Below are 21,527 nucleotides of genomic sequence, written 5' to 3'. Positions count from 1 at the left end.
GATTATCTTTAATGACATTAAATATTGACATTCCACCCAATGTACTGTCAGCACAGCAGCTGCGAGAGGCTTTACTTACAAAGACATTCCCCCTACAACATCTCACATTAATGGCTGGCGTTATGATGGGTTTTAGGCAGGTATGTTGTGGTAAATTGGAACCGAACATTAAACGCTATCAAAAGTGTATAAAAAGTATTTGTAACCAGCTGACTGTCATAAAAGCTTGGTGTATCTGGGTCGTACTTAATCTTGACAACTTGCCTTCATCACAAAAGTTATTCCTCCTTTCCGCCCTAAGCTCGCACTCATCAAACATTCATTTTAACTTTATCCACATGAAGGGGGCTTTCAGTATCTACATTAGTACTTGTACTAAGGGCGTTCTGATATCATTATTTATGATTATTATCCTAAAAGATACTGTCTATCACACGCACATGTATTTGTCCTTCAGTCCCGCACCTGTGGAAGATATTTCAACGTTATTTTAAAGCTTGTAAACATGGTGATGTATTCCCTAATGTGTGCGTCCAATTTTTGTGTTGGCAATTTGCAGTCCAACTTTGATTCAGAATTACTCCTACTAACATAGATAGACTTTCAAGTTATGTTGATGTATTGAACATAAGTTGTAGATCAATCTTAACTGCGACAAACCAATAAAGTCATCATGTTAAATCTAGGTCACCGTTATTGGAGATTGTGAAGATGCTGATGCCGTTGACTTCTAGCCTCTACCAGGCTCCACAGGTCGCTGGAAAAATCGTAGACATTAGCCAAATAGAGGAATGACATGCCAGATAAGTTAGTCCGCTATAGAAATTACAGTTTGCAACCTCGTGGATGGATATTGGACCCTCTCTCCGTAGCCGACTCCCTTAGCATACTATTCACTATTTGGCCAATTTCTGCTATTTTCCCAGCCATCCGCGGGGCCTGGTAGAGGCCAGTTGACTTCACCGGTGGGGGTGGAATCAACGGCAACGGTACTGAACATTGTCCATTAGTTTCTAGATCCAGTTTTAACCGCGACAAACTAATGAAACCATATTAGATCTCGGTTACCGTGACGGCGGTTGCGAAGATGCTGATGCCGTTGATCTCGCCGGTGGGTGCGGCGGTGCCCGTGGCCATGGGGGTCGGGACGCCGCGAGCTGACAGCCGGACCGCCGCCTGGGACAGCAGCAGGGCCGCGATCAGCAGCACACTCTTCGAAGCCATGATCAGCTGAAAAACATCACAACGAGAGGGTTTAAAATGTGCCTTGAAGTTTGTAATGGTGGTTGTCTTTCTGAAATAACTGGATAACCTGAACGTTGGTGCAACTAGTGGTGTATCAGAGGAACACAACATTCACCAGACTCTTTGAAGCCATGATCAGCTGAAAAACATACCAAAGAAACTGTTTTAGAAATATTGCATTTTCGAAACAGAGACAAAAATACTGTAGCACGTCCAGGCCAAAAGATACAAATAACGGAAGTTCTGATGCAGTACTAAGGTCTCATATCAGGGAGCCCAAAATTGACCTTGACCTTCGTCTTCCCAACGCTTACGTATACCTACGGATCAAATAGTACTGTAATTCACACATAGTTTCTTGAGTTAAGCTGACTACGAAAGTTCGTAAACACAAATATAGCTTTCATCAGCAGGCTTCCTTCGTTCGCCTTTTGTTCAGACCCCTGTCGTGCCAAGTGGCACATATGGGCAGAAAGTTTCCTTTCTGTTTCAGTAGCAGAGTATATCTTAACAGGGAGGGGTCGGTAATCCTTTCCCTCTAACGCGCACCTCCTCGACACGGGACCTCCATCTTACGTCCCTTCTGAAAGATGGTTGCAGCCCCAACCGAGATGTCCTGACCTAGGATTGAACCTTGGTCTCCCAGTTAGCAACTACTAGGAACCAGGCGCTCAACTGTCAGGATGCTGAGTTACAGGGACGTCCCAAACAGGCATCATTGACATTGTTAAAACTTGGTGGAAAGAACATAAGAGTTTCAGCCACAGAGTACTGCTTGATATCTAATACTACAGTTGCCAGATGAGAAGATTCCCAGACTAAATGTAACAGCCTTATAGCTAATCATGACCCGTCATATATCTCAGGTTTATATCCCCAAAACGACATTCCACCAGCCCTCGTCTCCACAAATTAGAGCTCGAAATGCTCGCCAGTTTCGGCTCTCTCTGCCAAATGCTGTTCTTAGTACACCGTAAGGAATGGTCCTAGACAGACATATGGCAGATAAAAAGTCTGGTATACATTTATATCCATTCGCCGTCATAAAAAGATGTTCCACAGACAGTCTCCCACTGTTATCTGCCACACCACTCGGCCCTGACCTCCATGGAAAAAGAGGAGCACTCTACTTCTTTCCGGGAGGAATACATCACATTCGTGATTGTCTGCAAGGCAAATCCTACGCATGATTGCATGGCTTATGTGTTGTATCAATCAGAGCAGAAACAACCTGCAGTTGAACTGTATACAAATCCATATAGATGCTATACATTTTAAAACCCAACGGGAGCAAACTAGAAGCATCATGGTGCAAATTGATGAAAGATTACACCTCTGAAGCGGCAGTTACTGGCTGATGTAAACACAGCCATACATAGATGCTCTCCTTTCTGGATGCAAGTACAGAAAGAACGGTTTCGTGGAATGGAGGCGCTATAACCGTGTTGTCTGCCATACCTGCGACAGTGAATTTCATGGGACAAGAAACGCACACACTGCTGCCTTTTTTGGGGGAGAAATGCGTCACATTTTCTTGGTTACGGATTTTCCTGTATTGTTCGGTGTCAACCAGAGCAAAAACAGATTTTGATTGAACTGGTCACAAATGCGATCTGAATTCTTAATGTTAGAAAAGCCAATTGGGATGATCCACGGGCATCTTTTGTAGCCTCCACCAGGCCCTCCTATACTACGGGCGTGGTATGGATCGTAGAATTAGGCATAAGAAGGAATAATTAGCCAGTAGAGTCAGTCCACGGAGAAAATCACATTTCGCGTAGGAGCCTGCAAATGAAACCCTGGCAAATATTCACCCTATAACCGGCGTAGTTAGTCTGGTAGAGGCTACATCTTTGGTGGAAATAGACTCAAGCATAGACCACTGAAGTGACAGTTATTGACTGATGTAAGTCCATCCGTACATTGATGCTGTCTGTCCGGGTGAAAGTGCATAAAGGACAGTTTTCGTGGAACGTAATTTTAAACAATTCACTTCAAGAATCTCCTTCACCTTGCAACGACCTGTATTGAATATCCTTACCATTGTGCTCCACTGAAAACATAGCTAAAAGGCAGCCAAGGCAATAATAGAGCCAAAAAATGGAAATAAAATGTGCTAAAATCTTTATGGTGGTGATATTTACTAACATTGCTTAGCACATTTGCGTAATAACTTCATACTTTTAGGATTTTAAAAAATCGTGCCGTACGCTGAACCCCCTTAGTTTCGCGAGTCTACAAAAACTCCGGCCACGATTTTCAGTGAGTTCCCACATCACAACAACGTTGTATTTTTGCATCATAGACGTTGCTATACATTGTGATAGTGTTGTTTGAACTAATTATGTATAGAAATGACTAAATAAATTGACTTTCAAAATCCAAATTTTCGGACCCTAATGTTGCTTGGGTTTTCTTAATCATTGAACATTACGAGCATGATACATGTGTGCAGCGTGGGAGGAGATGAGATGACGACTGTACATAACTCAGCGGCATGTGTATCGAATCGATTACTGGTGTTGGTAGGCTAGCCTTGGAAACAACATTAGTAGCTTAATACTCGGTTTCACGCATGTACATAACAAGTGAGTTATACAGGGGGAAGTACATCACATTTGCAATCGCCACGGCCATTCCAAATGAAAGAGGAGGGTACGAAAGCGTCAATCTTGCTGTAAAGATGCTCTCACGGTTTAGAACCCTAATCTTAAGCCCATATACCCACATTGATGTATTTACATATGGTTATGTCCCTTTAAGTACATACATGTATGCTATTGCTGACATAACATACAAACATGCTCCACCGGATACGTCAAAGCACAGATTCCGTATTGCCAGATGACTGTAGCAAAGGTTTTGAGGCATGTTGTTAAAAATCATGATATCAGACCCCTAAACGTACATCATTACACTATAAGAGATGCCGGTTATACCGGTGTCTCCATCACAATCTTATCAGGCCCCATTGTTAGCGAAGATGAATGTTATCATATCTACCTTCCAGGCTGGTCCCAATCTTGGCCCATGGCAAGTATGTACGGGTAAGCAGCTCAGCCGACTACTACCGGCCAAGCGATCGTTTGATTTGACGAATCTGGCAGTCAGCCACCCATTGAAGAGTCTCCAGAAAGTCCACTCTACTTAAACCCCATGGCTACAGTTGTCACGTCAAACCATGACAGTCCGTCGATACGCAAGTGAAGGGAGCGACTCTAACACAGCCTCCCCGGGCGGCCCGCCCAGCCTGGTCTGCCGGTCTGTCCGCGCGAGCACGATGGCGCCTGACGTGAAGGATGACGACAACATACTGTAAATGCAGAAATGTTCGCGGTGGTTTTCTGTTCGCGGTTTTCGCGGCGAGCGTTTCACCGCGAACTTAAAACCACCGCGAACATTTTTGTCCAATACTGTAGCATTCTGTAAGTATAGCGCTGCCGCAAACTTAAAACCACCGCAAGCACTCCATTTTTGCCTTAGCGCGAAATAAAAACCACTCGAACTTAAATGCATTTACAGTAACGACACGGGCAGGACTATGCGTGTAACGATGTGCTTTCGCGCCGTAAACTCTCCGTCTATTAGTCGCATGGCGGACCCACATGATCCTTCAACAATCTAAAAAGCATCGCCATTCACCTTGCCTTCCCCGTCGGAAATAATTGATGCCATCAATTACAAGATTGTCACGTCCTTTTCTAGAAGTTTTTGAAGGGTGATTGTGGTTGCTTGATTGAAATTATTCAGTATATGCAGTCAGGGCCAAGGGACTAACTCATAGGTAATATCATAGAGAATCGTTTGTTGAAAAACAGCAAGGATGAGCTCACCCTTTATGAGGTACTTTAAAGCATAGGAATTTATGCATTGTAACTGGTTCTGGTGAACATTTCTGGATATGCAAGTTGGTTTGGAGGGTGACTATCATTGACACTGGTAGAAATTATTCAGTTTTTGAAGGGTGATTGTCGTTGCTTGATTGAAATTATTCGGCAGATACAGTCAGGACCAAGGGACTAACTCAAAGGGAAGATCATAGAGAATCGTTTGTTAAGAAACAGCAAGGATGAAATGAGGTACTTTAAAGCATAGGAATCCATACTGGTTGTAACTGGTTCTGGTTATGCAACATTTCTGGATATGAAGTTGGTTTGGAGGGTGACTATCATTGACAGATTGAAATGATTCGGTAGATGCAGTCTGGGCCAAGGGACCAACTCATGTGAGGCTCATAGAGAATCGTTTACCGACAGACAGTAACGATGATGAGGCACACTAAAGCATAAAAAATCAACTGGTTCTGAAGAACATTGCTAGATATACAGGTTGGCTGTCATTGACTGACAGAAATTATTCCCCAGCTATAGTTAGGGCTCTGAGACTAACTTATAGAGAAGCTTAAGAGCATGGTGAATCAATTATCGACAAACAACAATGACGATGATTCGGTACTGTAAATCAAAGCAAACCATCCATTGCAACCAACTGGTTCTGGTTCTGGTTCTGCAGAATATTGCTGCTTATGCAACTTGGTGCTGACCTTCTAAAAAAATGCTGTTCACTGCTAGAAATTATTTTACTCGACCAATAGCTAAAGGACCAGGGAACCAACCCCTAGAGATAATCATGAAAACCTGGTTATCGACACGCAACAACGATGTGCTGTAGAGCATAGAATTTAATATTTTGTAACTTGGTCTGAAGAATAGGTGTGCAGTTTAGTATAAGGACCTCCTCACCAATTGCCATTGACTGATAGAAATCTTTCCGCTCTTAAAACATTTACAGTCGGGGTTACGTTTTTGATAATCGTTTACTGACACTGCAAGATAAGAAGCCACTGTGTATCATAGAAATGCATCTACTGTGACGAGTATTAGATACGAAGCCTTTTAAATGAAACGAAATTAAACTGAGGACCTCTTCACTATATGTGTGCGCTGAGACGGGTGGAGGTGTTTTTAGGTCATGTTTTGTCGAGACACAGCAACGAGGGAATGTAGAGCATATTCCATCAATTGCTACTGGTTCTAAAGAACATTGTTCAGTGTGCAGGTTGGTATAAGGACCTCTTCACCAACTGCCATTGACCGAGAGAAATTATTCCGCTCCTACAACATTTACAGTCAGGGCTACGTTTTAGATAATCGTTTACTGACACAGCAACGAGGCGCTGACACTGAAGAGCATAGAAATGTATGTATTGTGACTGTTCCTCAGATACAAAGCATCGTAAAGAACTCCTCACGATGTTTGTGAGCTGGGGCGAGTTAAGGTGATCTTTTTAGATATTTTTTCATCCACACACAGCAACGAGGTAGTGTACAGCACAGAAATCCATTTATTGCTGCGATTCTTAGTGTTGGTTAATACCAAATATAAGGACATCCCCACAAAGTTTGTGAGCTGAGGCGATTGGAGGTGATTTTTAGATAATCTTTTATCGACTGACAGCAACGAGGGGATTTACAGAATTGAAATACATCAATTGCTACTGGTTCTGAAGTACATTGTGGGTTGGTACATGTATAAGGACCTCCTTGCCGGGTTTGTGAGCTGAGGCGATTGGAGGTGAGTCTAGATAATGGTTTATCGAGAGACAGCAGCGGGGTAATGTAGACTCCAACAAAGTTCTTTGAACAAGTACACAACCAAGTGTTTTATTCAAGCACAAGACTATCTGTCACCTTCCTCATGGCAAAACCGACCTTTGTTTTTCCAGTGACTTACCAACTTGATAAAACTATTCACGGCGGTAATATATATAGCATAGAAATCCATCTATTGTTACTAACTGGTTCTCAAGAACATTGCAGGTTGGGATATGTATAATGACCTCCTCGCCAAGTTTGTGAGCTGAGGCGACTGGATATTACATTTAGATAATCTTTTATCGACTCACAGCAACGAAGCAATGTACAGCATAGAAACCCATCTATTATTACTGAATCTATTGGAACATTGCGGGTTGTTATAAGGACCTTCCGACCAGATTTGCGAGGTTGAGACGGCGGAGGCATATTCACGGCACGCAGGGGGGCTGAGGCCGAAACGTGAATCGCGATCAATAACGCCGGAGTGACGACAACATTTAAAGGACACCGTCTTTCAAACGTTACAATCAGGCAGGAGGCGGAGTGAAGAAGTAACGACGGGGTACGCTTCTGCCAAGGCTGCAATCGTGAAAGAGCAAACAACGCAATCTGGGCAAGTGGCATCATCAATTGAAGTTGATACACTCCATGCATGTTGATACATTCTGTACGTAACCCACTACGGTAAATATCTATGCTGTAATATTTGCAGATTTGTTACAGCGTCATAAAGATCCTTTATGCTTATATGTTGCCGACGAAGTTAAACAAAGTATACAGGTATGGCATTTAAAGCAAAAGGCCAAAGTGCGCCTTGGGAATACGGTCAGTGATGGCATGTGTAAACATAATCACAATTTAGAGGAAAGCGACATCTGAGGTGTTGCTGTGTGATCGGAAACTAAGCCGAAAAGTAGGTAGTCACAAAGGCATTCTGAGTTTGCAAGTAATCAGCATCGATCATGCTCATAAGTATCTTCTAACAACATCGACAACAGACGACATTAATAATACCACGCGTTCGTCATCGCTCAAATGTGCCATTAAGTTTCTCCAATGATGACGGCACACAGGCTGGTCTTAAGAAATGCGTAGCAGAGAACGGGCCTTGCATCTTAATTCTCAGAGCCCTGCAATTAAAGTTGACTGGAGGAGCGGTTCCGCCCCCAGTGGCGGTGGGTAATGATCATCGTCTGATATGTCGCCATGGCAACCAAGGAGAAAATCGATTTGTAATTACGGGAGGAAGTCGGCCCTGACAATGGCGGGGGGAAAACCCGTCAGTTTGCGGGTAATTAGCCGTCATTATCATCAATTTCCGCTGTTATCCCGAGCAGGACCGAGTGGTGCTCAAGGGTTGGCACTCTGCCTTCTGGCCTTGAGTTCTATTCCCGGTCTAGCACAAGCGTTCGGACCCCTTGTAGTGCCTTGTGGCACATAGGGCAGAACGTTTCCTTGCTGTTTCAGTAGCAGGGTATATTTTTACAGGGAGGGGTTGCTAGCCCTTCCCATTCAACGGGCTCGAGGCACGTCGTCGAGCGCCAGACCCCCAAATTACGTCCCTTTCGAAAGACGGGTGCAGCCCCGACCGAGATGTCCTGACCCAGGATCGAATCGGGTTACCAAGTCCAGGTCACCAACTTATTGGAACCAAGAGCTCGACTGTGAGGCTGCTACCAGCTGAGCTTTGTCAAAGACTTCCTTTTTATCACAAGCAAGTATAGGCTTCATCTCCAAGCAGATGTAGGGTCCGGTTGAGTTACAGTGTTTTACTCGTGGTCGACAGGGCAAGATGTCGGCTACTAAAAGGAGACCCCAAAGGCACACGTTAACTAAACGCCTGATTTCAAATCTGTTTGGACATTAGTGTGCATTGTCGATTTGACATTACCTCCTGTGCCCCGTGTGTGGAAAGAGTCATTTTTTTTTTTTTTTTTTTTTTTATTCGTCAAAATAATACAACTGTACATAAGGCACCATCCAGCAAATCAATCTTGAGACATCATATAGTATTACATAAAGTGTTCCATTTACCCAGGTGTTTCTCTTGTCTTCCCCTCCTTGCTGCGATTATATATTCTAATTGGTAGAATAAATTAACATACTTAAGAAATGTCTGAAAATTTAAATATGATTTGCCTCTGCTTTGAAATATATGTCTTTTGGCCAATAGAATTATAAGATTTTGGAGACAATTTTCGGAGGATAAATTTCCAAATATAACATTGAAGGGGTTTAAATTCAAATTCTGTCCTGTTTTATTGTTATACCAAATTTTGATTTCGTTCCAAAAAGAGACTACACCGATACAATCCCAGAAGACATGAGTGTATGTTTCTTCTTCAAGATGGCAAAGGGAGCATAAGGGGCTATCTACACACTTCCAAATATATAAAAGCCTATTGGTAGGCAGAATTTTATGAATAAGTTTATATTGGAACAATCTAGAAGTTGGGTCAATGGTACATCTTAATATGGAGGTAAAAACTTGTTTCCAGGGGATTGGAGTGTCAAAGAGGTACAGCCATGATAATTGCACATTGTGTGGGACATCTGTTAATTTAAAAGATGTCAAAAAAATCTATACATATCTCTATTAATCTTTGTCTGATTGAGCCAAGTACTGTCATATTGTTCAGGTCTACAAACAAAAAGTGGGGGGCTACCATTCAAATTAGACTTCCATTTTCTTGGAATAGCAGCTATGAGTTGTATATAATGCAGGTTATCACAAACTGGACCATACTTGGCACAAAATTCAACATAAGACATCAAAGAACCATTTGCATTCAATATATCATTAATAAACACAATACCTCTATTTACAAAAGCCTTAAACAGCACAGGTTTTCCACCAATCAATATATTATCATTCATAAATAACAGTTGTTGCTTAATTTCAGCAGGATCAGTGGGGATCTTGTACTGATATTTATACCAAGCAGTAAGTATATCTTTTAAAAATGGATTCAATCTAAAGTGTTCTACAGAATTGAGTTGAAGGAAAGGAAATAGGTTGCCACCCACTGATAAATGCATTCTCAATAACCATGCAGTTAACATATCTTCATTAAAATACAATTTAGGGATCCACGAACATTTAATAGTAAGAGAAAAAGCGTATAAATTCTTAAGATTTAGTCCACCATTTTCAATTGAGTTGTATAATGTTTTCCTGCTTATTCTTTCAGGCCCATCATTCCAGATAAATGAAAAAATTTTCCTTTCATATCGTTTAAAAAAAGATTTATCTGGATTTGGGAGAATCTGAAAGAGATGTGTAAATTGAGGGACTATTAAGGAATCAATAATTGTAATTTTTCCAAGCAAAGACAAAATCTTTCCTTTCCATGGATATAAAAGCCTATCTATTTTAGTTAAGCGAGGCTCAAAATTTAAGTCCACAATATTTTCTAAGTCTTTTGGAATATGTACACCCAAGATGTCAACCTCTCCATCTACCCATTGAATAGGTAGATGGGTGGGCAATCTGAAATTACTATTCTTTAAAGTCCCAATTCTGACAACTTTACATTTTTCAAAGTTTAAAGAAAGGCCAGATATCAATGAAAAATTTTCTAAGTCATCAAGAAGAGCATAAAACGATTTTAAATTGGGGTCAAAGGTGAAATTTGTGTCATCTGCATATTGTGATACTTTTGTAAATTTTCCCAAGGTAGAAAGACCAGTAAGATTTTGATTAGAGCGAATTCGTATGGCTAGCATTTCAACTGCAATGATAAATAAATATGGACTAAGAGGACAACCTTGTCTGACACCACGGTGTAATGTGAAAGGCTGTGATATATATCCATTATTTAAAACTGAACTTGTGATGTTTGTATATAGCGTTTTAACCCATGAAATAAACTGGGGGCCAAAATTAAAAAATTCCAGTGCTTTAATAATAAAATCCCATCGTATGGTGTCAAAAGCCTTCTTGAAATCAGACACGAAAATCAGGCCAGGTTTTTCTTCTTTTTCATAATAATCTATCAAATCTAATATTCGTCTTATGTTATCCCCGATGAATCTCCCTTTTTACAAATCCTGTCTGGTCTTTGTGAATTATATCAGTAATAACTGTTCTTACTCTAAGGGCTAAACATTTTGATAAAATTCTGGTATCACAGCAAAGCAGTGTTAATGGTCTCCAGTTATCCAAAATAGTGGGATCTTTATGTTGACCATCTTTCCCCTCCTTTAATAGTAAAGAAATTAGTCCTTGCTTTTGAGTATTAGACATAAAACCTTGTGAAAGTGAATAGTTGAAACAATTAAGCATGGGGTTTTTAAATATAGAGTAAAAATGTTTGTATACTTCCACCGGAATACCATCTTCTCCAGGAGATTTTGCATTTGAGAATGAATTAATAGCTTTAAGTAATTCTTCATCTGTAATTTGACCCTCACAGGCCCACTGCTGTTCATTTGTCAATCGTTTATCATATTGTGTTGGGAAAAAAGGCTCTGTGTTACTGGGAGTTAGGGGTGTGGGAGGCTCATCAAAAGAATAAAGTGAAGAGTAAAATTCTCTTTGCTTTTCTAGAATTTCTTTGGGGTCATGGGTAAATGTATTATCTGATATTTTCAATTTCTGAATATTTTTTCTAGTGTAATTTCTATGTATCAAATTCAAAAAATATTTAGTACATCTATCCCCTAGCTCCATCCAGCGCGCTCTTGATCTTATTATTATTCCTTGAACCCTTTGATTGTACAGTAATTCTAATTGTTTCTGTTGTTCATCTAAGTCATTCAAAAGAGATTCAGGGGGGGAGGGCAAATTATCAATTTTACTTTGTAATGTGTTGATATCATCCATTAACTTTTTCTCTCTACATAGATATTGTTTATTCTTCCAACTACTAAATTTAATACAATGTCCCCTAAAAAAACATTTTGCAGTATCCCATACAACATGTGGGTCTGTTGTTCCCTGATTGATCTTAAAAAATTCATTCATAACTTTAACAGTTTTCTGGTGAAAGGATTTATCTTCAAGCAAAGACAGATTAAATTTCCAATACCCTTTTCCCCTGGGAAACTCTGCAATAACAAATGCTAAAGCTATCAACTTGTGGTCAGATCTAAAACTATCCGCTATGACACATTTATTAACTCTATTGATTAGGGAAAAACTCGCAAGAAAATAGTCGATTCTGCTGGCCTGGCGTCTACGGCGCCATGTATATCTAATTGTATTAGGGTTTCTGAATCTCCAAATGTCATGTAGGTCAAATTTACTTTTTAATTCTGAAATAGATTCATAAGCTTTGGGGTGGTAAGTTTGGTTTGATGAAAATCTATCTAAAAAGGGGTTTTGTACTGTGTTGAAGTCTCCAGTGATAATCAGATTTTCAGTACTGTCAGCAAAATTGTCTAATTCTATAGATAAGTCAGAGAAGAAATCTGGGGAATCTTGATTTGGCGCATAAATATTCACAATACAAAATCTAAAATCATCTATGGACAAATCAACAATAAGCCATCTACCATTACTATCAACTTTGGTTTGGTGAATATTGGGATTAATGTTATTTCTAAACAGTATGGCTGTACCCCTTTGACTGGAGGTTCCATGGGAAAAAAGCATGGTTCCTCCCCACTCACTTTGCCATCTCTTTTCTACAGGAAATGAAGAATGAGTTTCTTGTAAGCAAATAATATGATATGGTTTGTCCTTCAACCAAGTAAATACCCCCCTACGTTTTACAGAGTCACAAAGGCCATTACAATTATAACTTGAGATTTGTAGCTCTACCTGAGTCATGTCTTCTGGAATGGGTCACGCAAGATGGGGAAGATACTGTAGTCATCTGGGATGTGAGGGCATGGAGAAATGATGTCTGCACTAGTATAAACAAACACAACTAAAGAATCAAGGTTAACATAATTGGAAAACAATAAGGCTGGATGGTGCACAAAAACAAAACATAAATACAGGGTCACAACTGCCCTGAGCTTATTTTGATTCGGCAGCATGTACTTGTGTGTGTGGCTTAGGTTCAATGTTATACATACTTTTCCTTAATTATATATCTATATATTAGGATAACATGCACACACATACACCAAAATAATAATTTCAAACAAAACATAACATAGGGAGAGTAACCAAAACAAAAAGTCAAAGAGTCATTACTTGAGTGTGTATTATATCTGTTCTAGGTGTGAGCTCGTACAGCACACTTTCCTCGTGGACACACATCATAATGATTTGCTAAATGTATATTCCCAACTACCCAATGTCATTTGTGTAGACAGTTAACGCACTAGACTTTTCCGCCATAGTGCATGTTTAACTACCCATGTAACCACTTGTTTAACCAACGTCAAACATTCAAAACCCTCTGTCCAAAAAAACGTTTAGAGATCTATCAACCCTGACTGGGTAAGCCACGGAAGGCTCCGACCAGACTATATAATATCCGTGTAGTTAACTGCTCCCGCATCTCTTTGAGTAGAGGCCCTGTCAAGACGGATACAGCTTGCTCACTCAAGACCTTTGAACATTTTGTTGCAAGTGGCAGTTTCTTGGAACGGAGCATTAAGTTAAGTAAGACAAATTTGGGTACAGAATGAGGTGTGTCAAGTTTAATGATCTCGATGTATGTTCCTTTAAAAATGCGATTCATTCTAAGTTTTTGGCAGAAACTACTGATGAGGATCAAAGTAATAACGTCTTCCGGTATTAAAAACGTTGCCAGAACGTGCGAAGTTTCTGCCGGGCGAGTTGCCAAGTACATCACAATGTCCTCTACAGATCCATCGATCTTACATCCATCAGACAACCCAAGTGTCAGGCTAATGTAAATATGCTGGCTATACTGGCGGGCTGGCAGTAAGGCGGACTGGATGTAAATCATGTATCTGAAATCTTTTAATCTACTCATATTCTCTCTCGATAGGTAGATCAAGATATAAACAACAAAGGTGTCTAAGACTGTACATCTTAAAAAAAGAACCTCTCTCTTCTGGTCATTTCTGTTGTTGCTGTCTGACATGTGATAGCCTTTTCAAATAGCTGGAGGATTCCTCTTCGCTAAATAAGCGGTTGGGTGATACTTATGGGGCTATTGTTGCGGGGAAAATTGTGACCGAGCAGGGTGTAGGGCTGCGATGATGTGTCATTTCTGGCGGTAAAGTTGCCCGATGGTACCCATTGTTAACGAGAGTCTGTCATCTAGAATCTAAAGTATAAGACTAGTGTAATGATGTAATTTGCATCTTTGTTATGTTTCGTCGACCCTTACTTATCTCCTACTGACCCCAATGGAAAGCGGCCACCAGGTCGATTTGAGTCTATTGATGAATAGATAAAGGTGCAACCAAACAAGTACAAAAATAAACCAGGAATTTCCAACGGAAGCAAATATTGAGTGCGGCCACACAGCTACACCCTGTGGCACTGGAGAAGACATGAAAGTTTAACTGCTTCTGTGGTGCAGGCCTTGTTGGGCCCCAAAGTATTGAACCAGCTTCATGCTCATATCCAAACGTTATCGTCTTTCATTTGTTCAGAAAGGTACACAGAGCTGCCAGCAGATACTTGACACTATTGACAGTTGACTACTCTACTCATCGAGCTGGCCATGGCAACATGTTGAACAAACGTTCACATTCCAGCAGCATCCCAAGTGGCATGATTATCGAGGTTTCACCCGATCGAAATCATTGTGAGGTGACTCAGAGATTACGTAAGCCTGTATTCTCGTAAAGAGGTCCAGCGAGAGGCGCCTAGGCTGCCCAGTGTTATCATTTTCAATAAGTACAAAAAAGTAAAGAGGTCGGAAAGAGTCGTAAGATAAACGTCTGAAGTGATAACCAAGCAAGCCAACAACATTGTGACTAGTGAGGATTAGTTAACCATTTCCGCTTCGGCGTGCCTACAATCTATTCACATGAGCGACTCCATCAACGGTGTAAGGTGACACCTACTAACATAATTCCACCAGGGTACATAATTCCACCACCCTGAAAAGATACGTCCAAACAGATGTCCAACCCAACGTCCCCCAGTATATCTAAACTGCACTAGAGATCTCTAGAACCGACTGTTTTTCAAAGTGGCAGATTTATGTGCCCCGGCGGATTAATGTTAGTGGAGGTTGCTTACCTTCATCTAACCTCCATGGTCACACCGACATTCACATGGCACAACAGCACACCGTACTCAACACTCCACCGACACGCCGGTCCGAGAGGCGACCGGGGAAAACTTCACGCCCACATCGGCCACCGGGCCGCCGAGGAATGACGAATGGACGCGGGAACGCTCGGGTTTGCGGTGCCGACGGATAATGCGATCATGGATAATGAAAGAGGCTCCTCATTCGGAGCGCTTGCCACTCAATGTAATTGTACATGTGATTAGACCTGGTTAGCGCGGAAGAGGCAATGCCAGAGACTGGTTGGTCGGTTTGTTGCAGGGGTTCCAAGTATCCGTATCTAGTACTTTGCCGGTATAACCACCCTTCTGCGCAACACACCAGCTGCACGGACACGCGGCGCGGCAGCAGCTTGTTGTATTACACTGAACGACCTGTCACACCTAGCCTTTACTTATCTAGCTGTGAGTGTTGTTTAAAGCTATCCAGTGAGGATGCCCATACTGTACTTAGTGGCAACGAGTTCCACTCTAGGATCATAGTTCTAGGGAAAAACGATTTTTTTGGAAATCTCAATTCTGGGTTAATAACTTTGCAACTTGATGAATGCTTAACTATTTGTTGTTCTTTTTTGCCCTGGTATTAGATATTTAGTAATCAGAGTAAGGACAAGCATTCAGGACATCCCCATGACTTTGTTGCCACACAGTCACCAATGAAGGATTTTTCCAATTCCTCCTTTAATTTACAATCGATGGATGTTGTACCCGTGGATGGTGCCGCGTTTGGTTTGCTTTTCAGTTGATCAGTTTGAAACTGAAATTCATGGGCATGACGCATCGGGAAAATAAAAGTCAAAAACACGTCAACTGTAAAGAAACATTGAATAAGGACTATTATCTATAGAGGAGACGTGTGGAACTGTAGTGAATTGCAGTCAGTAAGTGTGAAAATAATGATAACTGCGTGCAAGTTACTAACTCCACGTAAAGCCTTCGACATTTGGATTACTTTAACGTATTTGCATAGGAATTAATCTTAACAAAAATGGGTTTCAGCACTTCAAACTGTCTTCATGAACATTGTGATTAAGCATACAATAATATATATGCATTATGAAATATTTGAGTCTTTAGTACTTAATTGCACTCTTATTACAAGTGCTCGTTTACAGTTTGGATATCTGTTTGGCAGGAAAACCTTGCATATTTCAGGCCTAGGATGCCATAACGTTAACCAATCTAAGCCTGACGGGGCCTCTTTGAGCATCCCAAATAACACATAGCTCCAGATGCCACTGAAAGACTAGCCGAGTTATGTTCGACATTTTACGGTCCGCTCGGCCCGTTGATCGCCCGCCGTGGTCGCCGGCGCGAGGCGGAATCTGCTTTGTTCCCTTCCATTACTATCGATTCCGCCAATGATCCGATCCACGTCGCCATGTTGATACAAACGGAGATGCGGAATTAGATTGTACGTCCAACTGATTATACTTCACCGTCGTGAGGGCACGGCTAAAACTGATCAGTCGGGTTCCAGGACTGATTGGACCGACCAAACTTGATCTTGGCCAATTCCCCGTCAGTTTTTCTTTTGTCCAACATACGTTGATGAGATTTGATGTTGAAAACTTTCTCCGATAAGGTATGAAATGACTTTCGAGAACATTCGATCAAATACATAAAAGGAATACGATATCGGGATTTAAAATACACAGTGACAATTTCATATTAAAAACTTTCTCTCGATAAGGTAGGAAAGGTAATGATCAACGTGCAGCAGCATTGAAACGCATACAATTCATACAATATGGGAGTTAAGACAGCAAGTTTGCAGCATGTATGTCTAACGTCTAGATATAACAAAGAATGTCTAGCTAGACATTAGAAATTCCTCCAATGCTTGTGATAGCTCGTTCTCGTCCCATACTATACACTCTTGTATACGGTAAATTAGCCTTAGTCGTATAGAACTGTAGTTATGTAACAGTAGATGCCAAACGTTTGTACCTTGCAATTGCACAAATGCTGTGCAATAAAGTTATACATAAGATTGAGAACATTTTTGACCAGGAATAGGATATGACCGTGTTTTCTCTACTATCTACCTGTATGATAAAATATCAATTGCCCGCGATATCATATGCATGCGCTGCAATCAGAACACATTGTCACTTTTCCTGGGGGATGTTATAACATTCTACATTCATCTTTTATGTATCCTGATGACAGTTTAAAATGAGTCAGCTGTATAAAATGACCCATTATTAAGCGCAGACAGAACCTCTTAATGGTTAGCCAATGGTAGCCGAAGAATAAGTCGAATGTAAAAACAAATAAACTGCATCGATTGACCTGAAAAGTCTAATCAGGGCAAACGTTTTACAAGCCACCCAACGTGAAACAAGGCGGCAATCACCAACCTTCTCACGGAAGGTGAAGCTGTGACGATGAAAACGGAAAGCACATGAAATAGGGTTCTCAACTAAATGTGTTGTGAACTGCGATAAGTTAGATATCTTAAGTTAATGACGGACAATATTTGTGTGCGAGGCAGCTCGCAAAATGGAACCCTCATTTGCTGCATATACCACAGGCTAATGTACGATTATTCAAGAGCAGTCTGAAATCCACGGGGTCTGCACTTAGGAAAGGCTCGCTACATGCCCTGTTTTAACCGAGTCGCACACGAAATAATTCACAATAAGCACACCCTCTCAAAAATAAATCAACCGATTGCAAACTGGGTTCCCAACTAAATACATCATGAACTGCGTTAAGTTAGTTATCTTATGTTAGTCGCACACGAAATAATTCACAATTAGCACACCCTCTCAAAAATAAATCAACCGATTGCAAACTGGGTTCCAAACTAAATACATCATGAACTGCGTTAAGTTAGTTATCTTATGTTAATACACGGGAAGTGTATAGACATCCTTTCAATTAATCAATCAATCGACAAACCAGTCCGAGTCCTACCCGCAGTAATTTACCGTAAATTAGCGTAAGTTACATTGCGTTAAAACTTAATACACAGACATCTTTTCAATTAATCAGTCAACAAATCAGAAATTACATATGCGGAAAGTGCATCACAAGCTATTGCGTTGCAGCTATCTGCTTCCAAGACCCGGTATGTATTTTTTTTTCATGACTTTTTTTACCGAGTCGCACACGAAGTAATTCCCAATTAGCACACTCTTTCAAATATAAATCAACCAAACTGGGTTTTCAACTAAATGCATCAAGATCTGAGTTAAGTTAGTAATCTTACGTTAATACGCAGGAAGTGTACCGACATGCTTTCAATCCATCAATCAACAAACTTTTACCGAATCCTAACCGTACTAATTTATCGTAGAATAGCACTCTCATTCATGAATTAATCATCCAAACTGTTTTCCCCACTAAATGTATCAAGAACTATGTTAAGTTAGTTATCGTACGTTAATACACAGGAAGTGCGCAGACATCCTTTCAATTAATCATTCAAACTAGAAATTACATATGCGGCACCTGGATCATAAGGTATTTTGTTGCTGCTATCTGCTTTCAAGACCTGTGATTTAATTTTGTCATGCCATTTTTTACCGAGTCGCACACGAAGTAATTCCCAATTAGCACACTCTTTCAAATATAAATCAACCAAACTGGGGTCCCAACTAGATGCATCAAGATCTGTGTTAAGTTAGTTATCTTACGTTAATACGCAGGAAGTGTACCGACATGCTTTCAATCCATCAGTCAACAAACTTTTACCGAGTCCTGCCCGCAGTTATTTATCGTAGAATAGCACTCTCATTCATGAATTAATCATCCAAACTGGTTTCCCCACTAAATGTGTCAAGACTTGTGTTAAGTAGTTATCTTACGTTAATACACAGGCAGTGTATAGACATCCTTTCAATTAATCAGTCAACAAATCAGAAATAACATATGCGGCAAGTGCATCACAAGGTGTTGCGTTGCAGCTATCTGCTTCCAAGATCCGGCATGTGATTTTTTTCTTGACCTTTTTACCTAGCCGTGCACGCAGTACTTCACAACTAGCACCCTCGTTCATAGATAAACTCCTTGTAATCCTGCCATATGTTTTGATTAGTATATGATGTAGGTAGGTCAATCCCCGGTACAGTTTACATACAGGAGAGATTATAACATGGGTATAACTGCCGTCCTGGGAGTTCAGGAACGTGCTACAAGACTGTGACCCCGTTCATACTAAGCCTTGCAAACCAGTTCAGGACCAACTTGCCTAAGTCGCGTACCTGCACACCAGGGGTTCAATTTGCCATATTCACATTGAAACTACCTCCAAGAGTTTCTATGATTTCATGTGGTTTCAATGTGTATCAGAGGGTTTCAATTTGTGACTTGGAGCGTTCAGACTAGGTCGCATTAATCTTGTTTAGGTAACTTCGGTCCTGAGCAGGATTAACGTTCCTTAGGGCCCTGTCACAGTTGTGCGTATATTCAAGGTCGCATGAGTTCCGCAGTAACATTTTTTTGGGGGGTTATGTACATTTTGCGGGTGGGAAGTTGTTTTCTACTTTGATCCACCGTTGAGTAGTCTAGTTATCAAACCAAAAATAACTTATTCGGCTGCAAACTTAACCTAAACCAAAAACATGTTAACACGCAACTCATGCGGGCTTGTATATACGCACAAGTGTGACAGGGGCTTTAGTATGAACGGGGTCTGTGTATTATATGAGCCCTGCATGCCGTTTAAGACACATTATTGAAGTTTTATATTGCGAGTTCGTGTTCAGGTGGGCTGGTAACACAATCAACCAGAATTGTACAAAGCTGCTTGGCAGATAGATTAGGTTATACCCATAAGAAAGAAAATTAATGTTTTGTTTCCTATTATAACGGTCCTGAAAAAATAGGGTCAATAGGTAGGGATACCCTTTTCTTCGCGGTGAAACGGTCGCCGCGAAAACCGCGAACATAAAACCATCGTGAACATTTCTGAATTGAATTTACAGTATTTTGATCATCTTAATGCAGTTACACAAAAATACGCAGTACATTGCTAAATTGTGCAAGGAAGTACAATGTTTACTATGCGTTCTAACATCAAGTGTATACTACAGGACGTCTGAAAGAAAATTTGCAAGACTACTTGGAACTCCCTTCATTACGAAGATGACAGATCAAAAATGTTGTGTCGTTTGCCAGCGGTGACCCCCTAAAAGGCTATGGTCGGCAGGTCATTACCGGAAACAACATTTTCCAAAGACCTAATTACAGAATCAACACTGGAATTATACAGATCTGTGTGGAATATGCATAACCCTGGCAAACGGCCGTGACCATAACGTTGTCTGATTTATACAAGACATGAGCTTGAAGCATGCCGTATCTAAACCACGATGACGTAAATATGGGTTGATGTTTCTAACCATAAACGTTTCTGGGCAGGCAAGTAGATCATATTACGTGAGTAGATCATATTACGTGGGTTGAAATGAAGTGCAAGAACAGAGAACTTCCTTTGTATTGACAGCTAGGGATGCTGAAAGATCTACGACAACAATTTGCGTCACAAGACTGGTGAATTTTGTAAGACACAGAACTGATAACTGATTCATCCAAATTATTACTTAGCAGCCAAGCGGCTGGATTGCACAATAGGTGACAAATTCATATTCTCAAGTACACATTAAAAACGACATAGATGATTACTTTGAAGAGTTCTAGTGTTCGTAGGTAGGTCAGTTCAATGGCAGAAACAATAGCGTCATTCAAAGGTGCTGATTACATCCCAGACTGCCCTTATGATAAGAATGTCCCCAATTTGCTGTCGTACGACGTACGATAACCGTACGAAAAAAATAGTGATGAAACGTACAACTTCTCTGGCTGGCCGGATGTCGATAAATTAACCGTCAAATCCTATGCATGATTGTGCTTTTGGTTGGTAGATGCCGGTGAATGTTGTTGCTATCACCCCGTATGCAAATTATACCTCCGGTGGTATATATATATATTAGCTCCGTAGTACTTTTACGTACTTGTCTGACTAAGCAAGTTTGGGCAGATTTGTGTGTGTGTGTGTGTGTGTGTGTGTATGTGTGTGTGTGTGTGTGTGTGTGTGTGTGCGCGCGCGTGTGTGTGTGTGTGTGTGTGTGTGTGTGTGTGTGTGTGTGTGTGTGTGTGTGTGTGTGAAAAATATGTCTGACATTAGCTCCGTAGTGCTTTTATGGACTTGTCTAACTGCACCATTTTGGCAGATGTTTATTCGTGTATGTGTGAAAAATAAGTCTGACATTAGCTCCGTAATACTTTTATGGATATTTCTAACTGCATCAGTTTGGCAGATTTTTTTTGTGTGAAAAGTATGGCCAACAGCTGTTACGGGATGAAAGACTGTAAATCACCAGTGAACGCCGAATCTCATCAAGTTTCCCATTTCTGAAATTGCAAGTCGGAAATTACATTACGCTTCTTCCGGGTTCGAGCTGGGGCTGCACAAATTTGTTACAGTTTTGTCGAATATATTACTGTTTAGTTAAGTGCAATGTCAAGGTGGTATTTTTCAATTCGATTTGGCAAAGTCGTTTTAT

At 40.8% G+C, this 21,527-nt stretch overlaps 1 protein-coding gene across 3 annotated transcripts in view; it reads right to left on the bottom strand.

The window, feature by feature from the left end:
* Positions 1 to 21,527, bottom strand: part of LOC136429733 (gamma-aminobutyric acid receptor subunit delta-like) — a 92,291-nt gene that overhangs the window by 37,202 nt on the left and 33,562 nt on the right. For 2 of the 3 annotated variants that reach the window (XM_066419683.1, XM_066419682.1), the window contains exon 2: positions 1,069 to 1,230. In XM_066419683.1, coding sequence (XP_066275780.1) covers positions 1,069 to 1,230 — 162 coding nt within the window. Of the gene's footprint in view, positions 1 to 1,068; positions 1,231 to 14,961; positions 15,165 to 21,527 lie in introns of those variants that run through there. The other variant, XM_066419684.1, reaches the window with a different exon arrangement.

Source organism: Branchiostoma lanceolatum, chromosome 3 (assembly GCF_035083965.1).
Source record: "Branchiostoma lanceolatum isolate klBraLanc5 chromosome 3, klBraLanc5.hap2, whole genome shotgun sequence".
NCBI classification, from domain to species: domain Eukaryota; kingdom Metazoa; phylum Chordata; class Leptocardii; order Amphioxiformes; family Branchiostomatidae; genus Branchiostoma; species Branchiostoma lanceolatum.
This window is presented reverse-complemented; position numbering and strand designations above follow the sequence as displayed.